Source organism: Ruditapes philippinarum, unplaced genomic scaffold, assembly GCF_026571515.1.
Source record: "Ruditapes philippinarum isolate M1 unplaced genomic scaffold, ASM2657151v2 ctg5667_1_1_1_1, whole genome shotgun sequence".
NCBI lineage: Eukaryota > Metazoa > Mollusca > Bivalvia > Venerida > Veneridae > Ruditapes > Ruditapes philippinarum.
The window spans coordinates 44,206-55,594 of record NW_026859823.1 but is presented as its reverse complement, the minus strand read 5'-3'; the positions used below and the strand labels follow the sequence as shown (position 1 = coordinate 55,594).

The window sequence follows — 11,389 nt, the reverse complement described above, 5'->3', positions numbered from 1 at the left end:
TTCTTTGAGTGAGTTTACATTATAAAATCTGTTACGGGCCTGTGAAAAATCATGACATTCCAGAAGAAAACGCTTGACAGTAAACTTTTCATTACAGCCTACACAGAAAGGGGCATTGTCATTCGTGAGGAGATAAGAATGGGTAACTTTAGTGTGTCCAATTCGGCATCGAAGAAGAACTGTTTGATCATGGCGGTTTGACAAAGACAGAGATGGTGACACATCAAGAGATGGGTTTATATCATGAAGTTTATTAAAGACGGCATTGTCCCAATTTGCTTTCCATTCAGATGAAACGAAATTATTTATAGCCGTTCTAAAATCACAAGCAGGTAACAATAAGTCATTTTTTTGAAAATTTAAAGATTGTTTAGCTAAAGCATCTACTTTTTCATTTCCTCGTATACCTACATGACTTGGAATCCAATATAATTTAACAGATTTTGTTTTAAGTATACCATGAAATCGCAAAAGAAGTTTCTTTATCATGATATTGTCAGATTTTTTATTTTTAATGGATATTAAAACAGAAAGCGAGTCAGAAAATATCACAAATTTATCATGGGTATGCTGTTCTATGTATGACAATGCTAAATCTATAACTTTTGCTTCAGCAGTAAAAATTGATGCATTATCTGGTAACCTCATACTAGATGTAAAATCATTTTCATACACAGCCGCACCTACTTTGCAACCTTCCTTTGAACCGTCCGGATAAACATGTGTAAAATTTTCATGTTCTTCCTTAATTGCTAGAAACTTTTCTTTGAAATGTTCATGTGAATTTGATGTCTTTTTTATATTTGAAAGGTTAATATTTATTTCAGGGGAATTATAAGTCCAAGGTGGGACATCCTCATCGTCATTTTCAAGGATACTGACAGGATTGAGGTGGGCGGCAGTCTTTTGGACTTCTGAGAGGCTAAAAACGACACCAAGTCGATAATAAGGTAACGTGTCACCAGCGCTAACAAGCTTATGAATCTATCTCAATCAATTGAGAAGTTTCAGCATTTTGAAAACAATTTTGATGGAAAAAAATCAACGCAAAATAGTGATTTTTGGCAATTTTGAGATGTCCCCTCGTTGCCATCGTAACAGGAAATTTAAGACTGAGCATGTTTTATCAAAGACAATGGTCCAGTCAACATTCGTGCAAAGTTTGATTAGTATTAAAGCAGTTTTTATAGTTTTATAGCAATTTGAACTTGTAACTGGAGACTTCTCTATGAAAACAGCCAATTTGCACAAAATGCTCATACAGTAATGGGTTAAACAGTTATCCCTTTATTATAGCGTACTGTAATTAATATCTCTTGTAACATTCGATTGATATAGTGCGGAAACGAGAGTTGTGATAGGCACGAGGAAGTTCATCATGAGATATGTCCTTCGAGCAAATGAAATATTTATATAGTATATTCTATTATTCAAAATTAAATTTTCATTGCAATACAATTCAAAAGTAAATATTCTGAAGATAGTATTAGTCTAAGAATGTTATAATTTAAATGAATAAAGATTGGTCAAATTCTAAAGTTCTTCTCTGATATAAATTATTGAGCACAGCAGCTCATTTCAATGATTATTTAAATAAGATTTTTCTTTTCAATGATTAAAATCATAACAGTTAAGATAGTTCATCAAAGGGAAGTTAAATTGCTACGCTTATCAATACGATATTTTATTTGTATATTTATGTATATTTATATTTATGTATATTTTGGTATTGTTAATTTACATCCTATTGCATGTTGCTATTCGTTTCATGGTGGTTATGTTACAACATGAACGATAATGGACTCTAGCTCATCTTTATTTGAAGTTTAGTGATATGATTGTGACAGTTTTGTAGTCAGCTACCGAAAAAAAATCTCAAATGAGTTTAGGATACTTGATTGTTAGTAACGTGTCTGAATTATTCTGCATGTTTGTGTTTTTTATTTTCCGCATTTAAATACTGTAACACCTGTGTAGTTTTTTTTTTGAAAACGCGCTTCAAAAATTGGCAAATACCAATATCAGAATCATTCTTAACAGGCAAATTACAGTTATGGAATTCAGAAAGAATTCATAACAGAATTTAACAATATTTATTGTAATTGTAATATGTGCACATACATGTTACAATAAAATACAATATTGTGATACGTAATGTTTGAGGCAAGAAATGAGATTTATTTCCAATGAAATATTCATGATGGGATGGGCTTACCTCATAGTTAATGATAAATTTGCAAAAGCCGGTCTTCATCATTTTATTGATTAAAGTTTAGTTATAAAGGAAAGAGCTATAGTTAGCTAATTTTAAATTCACCAGGTTCTTGGATACTTAGCATTTGAACAATTAAACAATTTTTAAACATCTTATCCACACGTTATGATATTTTAACAGTTAAGGATATAGTTATTTACTAATAATGCAAATAAATCAATTTCGTATTTGTTTATATTTTGTCGTGTTTTGTGTGTCGCTTGTCATCACACTCAGTGAAAATAACAGTAAATTCATCAAGTTCACAAAAGAATCTGATCTTGCTGGATTTATCTGTCCAGAGCAGCATGCATTATATTTCAAAGATAAGATGAGTATATCACAATGTTTGGCAACATGTGCTGATTTCAAAGGATGTTTTAGTGTTTTTCTTCATCAGGAAAGTTCCCGATGTGTTGGCTGCAAGGACAAGTATCTAACAAGCGACGACGTTCCAGCACTCCTCGGCACGACATTCTTTAGACGTCGATGTAACTTGTTTTTCTAATTCTAATACCTTATCATTAAATAAAAAAATTACAAATATCAAAGATGGACATGATGCAATGAAAAAAATGTAAATGTATTTCATGAATTAAAAGATGTTAAACATCTCTTGTAAAGTTGGGAAACTTTTAGACAAAAAAAATGTTGAACGAACCAATAAACCCACCCATCAATACAGAGTTTACAAGTTTATTTCAATACTTCATTCATGAATATCAAAATAATATGAGCTATAACATATTTAGATAATGATTTATAGAGGCATATATTTTAACGAATACCCATATCTCGCGCTTTTATATACGAGGGAGAGACATTATGTTTTCCATATGCTTTGTTTAAAAAAAATTAGCGTTACATTTTTTGTTATAGAGATCCGTTATAAAAGATAGCAGGATCTAAAAATTTCTTAAATAATTGTTGTGAAAACGTTGAATATGCGACAGATCTTTATAATAAGGCACCCGTGGTGGTATTATATCTGAGACATATATCAGATTACATCATTATCTTAATCATGTTTATAATAATTTTTTTAACAACTATACAAAAGTGTTTGCACTTCAATGCATTGATGATCTAAATGCCTTTTTCTTAGTGCAAAAAATTCTTCAATGAAATGCATCACCAACGCTTAGTAGTCTTTACAACCCTGCAGATTTGCCGGTCTCTATATATAATTTGTTGGTTGCTCAAGTTTTGTATATTTATATAGAAATCCTAACTTTGTATGGACTGTTCAAAATTCAAAGCTAAATCCATTACTTAAAATCAGCAGGCGAGATGCTATGTACTAGTATCAGAGAGCAAAATTTCTTTAATTTTATTTTTAATTGTATCTTTTTTTAATCAAATGTTAACTGATTTGTTTCTGTTTTTTGAATTTATATATTTCAGCTTACTTGGTAGTTACAGAAAAGAAGAAATGGTTTGATGCGAAGGTAGAATAAATTAATGTACATGTATAATTTTATTTTTTCAATATCAACTTTGATGTTATTTTTGAGTGAAATCCCTGCTCATCAAACAAAACAACGCATGTATTGTCGACGCATGTATTGTCGACGAAATTATTTCGATTTCAATTTATTTTGCATTTATATTTTGATAGATTTGGTAACTATGGATTTGCGTTGTAGAATAAGTTAAGGTGAAAGGAGTAGTGATTCGGATTCAAACAAAACGAAATATAACCATTCAAATTATGACGGGTCATTTGATCATGACCATAACATTATTTTACATAGTAGTCAAAATCTTGGAGACCTTATTAACATAAATATTGTTAATTAAAAATAAAATTCCTTAGTTGTTAATTTTTTCGGCTTTTTGGGCCAATAAAGATAATTTTATTGCGAAAATTTCTTGAAATCTTTAACAATCTTACTGAATATGTTGTTATTAAAAAGCTAGTCCTTTTTTAAAAAATGCTTGTTTTTTAATGACACTACATATTCATAGTGTGTGTAGGATTTAAAGCATAATATATCTTCTTTGCGTAAAATTAAAGCATTCGTATTCTATATTAATTTTTCAAAAAGACTGTGTAACCATCATCAATATTTTCAAATATCAACTTTGAGCATAGTATATCTTGAAATATATTGTTTCATTTACTGAAGGAAATATTTGTTACAATTATACAATATCCATTTTAGAATCATTGTTCGGAGCTTGGGGGACATCTTTTAGACATAAAGTCACAGGAAGAAAATGCATTCATAGACAAACTTGGAGGTAAGTATTTTTTTATTTTTAAACATTTTATCGCATAATAAGATTACAAGAATAAGTTGAATCATTTATTAGTTAATTTTATACGCTATAAATGACGCGTTGTTAAATGCATTATATTTATGTAAATGTTAAAACCGATAGATTCTTCTCGTATTCAGCAATATGTTAATGTTTCTGTTTCAGTGTTGAAAGAAAGTATATGGATTGGAGCAACAGTAATTCAAAATGAACATATTTTCATTTGGGAAGATGGGAGCAGAGTTGATGAATATTTCGAAAACTGGTTATTACATGAACCAAATAATCTTGATGGCAAAGAAAATTGTTTAAGCGTATTTGGCAGTACACATGTCACCAGTCAAAAGCGGAAAAAGTGGAACGATGCGCCATGTAATGTTGCAATGAGTAGTGTTTGTGAATTTGACTGAATAAGAAATCGGTTCGAAAGTAACTAAAAAAACTCAAAACATTCTGCTCCTTAAATATTTTCTACACTATGGTGTATATTAAGTTCCTTTAAAGTGATAATATAGGTCACTTCCAACGCACAAGTAAAGTTCTGAAAAAAGATCTTAGTGTTATAATCATATAATTTTCGTCATTTTAAAATATTTTTTTTAAATGATTGCAAATATAACAGAAGCAGACGGATATAATAAAAATATTTTAAAATCCTGGTCCTACTCAAGCGTAAAATCGCTGCAAAGGAATACCGTGCAATGCATTCCTTAAGTGAGGTAAAAAAAATGCTGTCTTTGAGGAAATTCTGTTGAGATCTGCGCAGAACTTTGTGAAAATTTAAAGCGTTTTTTTATAACACGGAAATTCTATTATGTCCTTACTTTACAGTAAATAAATTCTTGAATTTTTGAATGTAAATTTATTTTTGCCTTACTTTTGCTATTTTTAATTTAAAAAAAGAAGCTCGATTATAAAAACCCTTAAGTTAAATATTTAAGCGGTTTATATAAACTATCATAATTAAAAACAACAGGAGCTACATGTCTCCTTAAAATTGAAGTTCAACATTTATTAGACCTCTTTCAGTCAATGCAATAAGTTTCGCGAGGTTTCTAGTTTATTTTGGTGGACATTATATATTTTTATTTATGTGGGCTGTTTTGTAACATGCCCCGAGTACTGAACCTCTTGGATGTTTCTAAATTCAAAATTTTACTATTTCACGTTTAAATGTTGAATTCTGCTTAAGCCGGTGCTAGGAGGCGTGGACGGTAATTTGCACTTTCCAGTACCGTCCATGAACAGGCTCAATCAAACCGAGCCTGCAACATTTTCAATTTTGCCGTGTTGAGCTTTCTTTAGGGATTCTGTATTTATCTATTTTGCAAGTTTCTCAAAATTGTTGCCTGTAAAACAAATTGTATTGATTGTTTCACTGTATATAGGGGACAAGTTCTAATATTTGTCTCCAATTCTATAACGAATAAACTTTTCTTATAAACTTTACGTAAACTTATATTGTCTTAGTATTATCAATTTATCAATATACACCAGAATTTGATAATTATAACATATCTGGAAATAAAAAGAGAATATCAACCTTATTATTCATATAAACTAGCATAACATGTATTATATCTAACATTAAAAGGCAAATTATCCATCAGAGGTGAATAAATATTTACTTCTTTAGCAAACTGGAACATGATTTTAATCCTGTGCCACTGTATCTGTGAATTTAAGTAGGGTGTGTCGCCCGTGATATCTCGGAAACGGAATCATTACTGACAAATGCAGAACAACCAAAAATGTTGGAAAATAAAAGTTCGAATATGTGTAGTAGTTCTTTTACATCTTAAAGCACGAAATTTTGATTAAATATTTTTTTAACGTTTGTAACGCATTTTTACGAACTGCTCCAAATCTTCCCGCGGATCAATCAGCAGTGTCAAACTGTATCAAATACATTTCCTACCATATTTTTAGACATATTGTCTAAAACTTTGGAGAGGGGGTTCCCTCGAGAGCAAAAACAACCTATAATGTATTGTGGACAATTGCGGGCACCAGTTGTGTATGTATCGGAGAGATAATGAAAAGTGCACCAGCGCTAAAATCCCAAGCGCTAACAAGCGGTATTCATTCATTAACATTTAAAATATTGTAATCAATAATCACGACGACAACACTGAGATCAAGGTAGGACTAACCTTTTACGGCTGCTATACATCACTTAACATCAGAACCAGTTTGTACACGCGCACAATCTAAAAACTCGAACTTCGAAGTTTGCCTTAACACCACTATTAAATTTGAGTCGGTTACCAGAAAAGGGCTTAAAATCACTTCTTCGCACAACAATAAAGCCTCCTTTCTTTTTTTGATTTACACTTTGTTACATAAATATTAAAGGGCGTCCAAGGCCGAGTGATAAAGGTAATTAACTTTATACCATTTGCCCCTTACCGCTATGGGTTCGATAGGGACTTTAGATTCATTCATATGAGGCAGCTATCCAGCTAGCTTACGGAACGTCGGTGGTTATTATCAGGTGTTATCATATTTTCTGCTGAATGTCAATTTCACTTTAAGTCTGTTGGTAAAATATTCCCCCAATTTGTTGAAAAGTTGATTAAATTCCAGCCAAAGCAAAATCAAATATAATTCCAAGGTTCCTGGTGAAGTCAATTATTATAATAAAAATAAGTTTGATCGAATACTTTCTTGTCCACACAAAGTCTATAATTAAAGATGTTTCCTTATTTTTGGCTTGCAAACCAAATTTGTTTTGGAAAAGTTGTTCCGGTTAGGTGGTTTCCTGCTTACATTTGTTAGTGCATGATTGAACGGGAAACCAGTTGCAATCGTGCCAATCGCAACTTTTCGGCCCTTTCCGTCACTCTTTGGATTAATTATAATAGCCGAGGTTGTTCCAATTGCAATTGTGACAATTCGGGCGATTCCGTCATACTGCGGAATCAGACGAAGTAATATTACGGAAATCTAAGCTATTTTAGTTACTTTGGAAATCCAAGTTTGTTTTTCTATTTTTACTTGATTCCGTTTAAATTCTTTTTCAAGACGCAAATGTTAGTTTCTTTTATAATTGGTTTTTGTCTTTATTAGTGTTATAAAATAGAGAATGGTTACTGTAGTATTATTCCCTCTCCAAAGGGTGGTCCTGTTTACCAAAATATCGTGACCGAATCACGCAGAATATTAGTGCAAGGTCAAGTTATATTTAGATCTACTGACATAGTTTAAACGTCTTGCTGAGGTAATCTAATAAAATAGCCGATGCATATCATTAACCTTAAGCTTACCATGTGCTGATCTGTCCATAGATATTTTAGGTGTAACATTGTTGATACATGCTTATTAATTGGTACCACGTAACGAAGTCTTTTAGTGCATTCACTAGTCTCTAAAGCTGCTATAGAAATGAAATTAGCAACTGCCAAAACGAATAACTCTCTCTGCGAAAAAAGTGGAAATGAAATGTCCTTCAGTACGATAGATTGATCTCCACGTGAGAGCCAATGTTAGTTATTATTTTTTACGATTGATTATTTTAATAGAGAATAGATTTCAAATCGTTTTTGACAAAAAAATATTCATCTTTACAAAAAAAGTTGCAACTGTTATCGTCAGCATGTTCCCGTTCAGTTATAAACAGTGGACTTCTGGTCCCTATTTACGCATAACCACTGGTGCTCAAACAAATGGGCACAGGTGCTCGTCCAGTCTTGGGCTTACCCTACCTATCCCTTTAAAAGTGAAACTTTTTTTTTTCGAGAAAAAACTATATAAACCCTTTATGATATACAAATACCGTAATTCAAAAAAAATTGTCATAATAAATTGAAACAAGAAAAAAAACCACAATTTTAAAGGGAAGGGATGATGACACACTGAGCAAGCCTTTCCTTTTAAAAGGAAACTTTATTGTTTGTTTGTTTGATTGGTTTTTACATCACACCGACACATAATGGGTCAAATGGCGATGTTCCAGCTTTACTTTTGGAGGAAGACCTCAGGTGCCTTACCGTGCATGATTTCGGACACCTGAGTAGAACCACCGACGTTCTGTAAGCTAGCTGGATAGCTTCCTGACATGAAAGAATTCAAAGTCCCTGTCGGGATTCGTTCCCACTGTGGTTTGAGAATCAACGACCTTACCCACTTGGCCACAGACGCCCCATGTCCTTTAGATGTCCTTTAGAAAAAAGCAAAAAGAATCCATTATTAACCGAAAAAATTCTTAACATGCCTCAAACATATAAATTTCAATATTGTAATACATTTTAAAGTGTCTACAACATACAGGTTAAAACTACGTTAAAATCCAAATATTGATTAATTCTAAATGGCATTGTTAACTATTTTATTAGCAAAAATAATGATTACACATGTAAATAACAATGTTCAAAAGTCGTGACAAGGAAGGTTTATTAAGTGAATTATCGTTTATATAAAATTGTTTAATTAATCTCCTGCGCTGTTGTTTATGTGATAAAAAGTAATAATGTTGTTATATTTTTGGTCCTTTGTGATCATTGATTCAAACACTTTTAGTGTTGAAGGTAGAAAAGCTTGGAACCCATTGAGACTCAATCAAACCGAATCTGCAAAGTTTTCATCTTTTGTGTATGTTTTTATTGCTATCAATGTGTTCTAAATACTTTTTGCATTTGCTTTGGAAATTCGTTTTCGCACACTTATGTAAACGTACCTGCGATGCTTTCAATGTTCAGCCTATGTTACGGTCAAACCTAACTTGAGCATATATTAACGCACTTGTGCTGAAACATTTATTCGTAGAACGGGTATGTGATAAAGTCAATATTCAATTGACCATGTTACGAAATTTGTCTGCATAAAATGAAGCAAATGACACTTTATACAAACCATACACGTCTAGTGTGGCCGCTTGTTATCCACAAGTATATGTACTTTAACCTGACTCTCCCCCACAAGAAAGTTACTATATTACTAGTGTGTTGTGTAAATAGTTTTGTAAGTACCTGTGTGTTTTGTTTAAATAATAAACATATATTTTATCTCCATCACAAGCTACATTTTCGATGGTGGTGTTGTTGGTAGTTTTCACTCCGGATCACGATAGTAAGCGACATTGAATTCACCACAGCACGGTTTAGCCACCGCATCGTTCCTGGGCAGGCTGTCAAGCAGTTTACCAGTACTAGTTGTCTTCACTTTCGCAAGGAACTGAAACTTCTGTACATGCCAGAGTAGAGGTACAGTGTGAATGACCATAGAAAGGATTTCATGATCAATCATAACGAAAGTGACCTGCGCCGTCTGGGAATCGAACCCGGGGTCGCCCGATTTACAGTCTAACGCTCTACCTATTGAGCCAACTGGACAGCCTATTAATTTTCGATACCAATTCAGACACTTTATAGGGACCGATTAGTCAAATATGAGATATTGGAGTACTTCAACTGGCATATCACATGTGCTAATATCACATATCAACGAAAGAGCTGATATCCTTAAGTTATGATTGTAAATTTTCAATTGACCTTTTAACGACGCGGTCCGTTGCTATGAAAAATCGACCGGATGTTATATTTTTGAAGAATCTGATATGGAAAAATGATTTTAAGCGTATTTGCAAATATGATATAGTCCTAATTTTTACTTCCTTTGCAAATTCAAATACCGGTACTGTCTCGGAAAATCTCACTAAAATAACCTACAGGTTCTCGCTGAGACAAATTAAATGTATATACATATTGAAAATATTGCACAACTCTATTTTTTTTTAATTCGATCGTTAGTACTGAAGTATCTTTCAATGGACCTTTCCGGTTTTTCGTAGCGGAACATTAAGCCAGAGCTTTCCAATTTATTGCTAGGTCAACTGCTCGCAAACAGTCACACAAACATAACCACTTGTTCTTTTGTGCAAACCAGGTCAACCAGTGAGCATGTATTATCTCAGTGTAGCACTTGGATAAAAAAGTAAGCTAATTTACATAAAACTTTAAACACAAATTCAGTGTACTTCTTTTGTTTTCTCTGCCTCTGGTCCGATATTCTGTCATATATTCTTAACTTCTTGATAATTATGTGTACCTGTTATGTGTAAACTATACTTTATATCTAGCACTTTGAAATTGATGTATTGCTTTCTTATTGTATGTGAATTAAGTTTAATCGTGTTCGAGTAATCGTTACATCTACATTCTATATTGCTTTTGTAATGTCTGTCTGTCCACATTACCCATACAGTAATGATTTGTTGTAACGTAACGTTTTACTCTTTTGTCTTTTTTAATTGCAAATGAAAAAGCAGCTTGTATGTGCTCATAAAAAAATAGCAATATATAAATTTAACGCAGTTAAAATAAATAACAGATAATTATTGCACATTTAAGTATCTACTCTCAAGATTCTTTTCAAATATTTGCTTCATTAATTTAAAATAAAACTTTTCATAAACCATTATTCTTGCAGAGTACAGAATAGAGAGAAATAAGAATCCCTTAAGAAAGCCCAACACGGCAAAATTGAAAATGCTGCAGGCTCGGTTTGATTGAGTCTGTTCATGGACGGAACTGTAAAGTGCAAACTACCGTCCACGCCCCCTAGCACCGGCTTAAGCAGAATTCAACATTGCACATGAAGTGGTAAAATTTAGAATTTTGGAACATCCACATCAAAAGACTGAATTTCAATGGACTATTTAAGTTTTACGTTTTATACGCATTCAACGCACGAGAAGATTTAAACAATGAATATTTGTTGTTCAGTATATTGATTGAATTAAAATACTTATAATGTACTATGTACTTGTCTACTTATTTTGTTTGCCAATTTTTTTTGTCAATATTAAACTGCCTTTTTATGATGAGATTTTAAATGGGTAATTTTTATAGAGAAAGCATCATCTCTAACATTGGC

At 32.2% G+C, this 11,389-nt stretch overlaps 1 protein-coding gene across 1 annotated transcript; it reads left to right on the top strand.

Annotated features, from left to right (window-relative positions):
• Nucleotides 1–2,261: 2,261 nt before the first annotated feature.
• Nucleotides 2,262–6,267, top strand: LOC132758015 (lactose-binding lectin l-2-like). The gene is made up of 4 exons (XM_060749535.1): nucleotides 2,262–2,745; nucleotides 3,659–3,702; nucleotides 4,420–4,498; nucleotides 4,682–6,267. Exons 1-4 carry the CDS (start codon nucleotides 2,421–2,423, stop codon nucleotides 4,924–4,926), a joined length of 693 nt encoding a protein of 230 aa, XP_060605518.1. The 5' UTR covers nucleotides 2,262–2,420; the 3' UTR covers nucleotides 4,927–6,267.
• Nucleotides 6,268–11,389: the final 5,122 nt, after the last annotated feature.

Excerpts from the sequence above, each read along its gene's own strand:
- LOC132758015 (XM_060749535.1), top strand. The coding sequence starts at position 2,421 with ATGCAAATAAATCAATTTCGTATTTGTTTATATTTTGTCGTGTTTTGT. Across the intron at positions 2,746-3,658 it reads GACATTCTTTAGACGTCGAT|CTTACTTGGTAGTTACAGAA; the intron begins GTAACTTGTTTT and ends TATATATTTCAG. Across the intron at positions 4,499-4,681 it reads ATTCATAGACAAACTTGGAG|TGTTGAAAGAAAGTATATGG; the intron begins GTAAGTATTTTT and ends TTTCTGTTTCAG.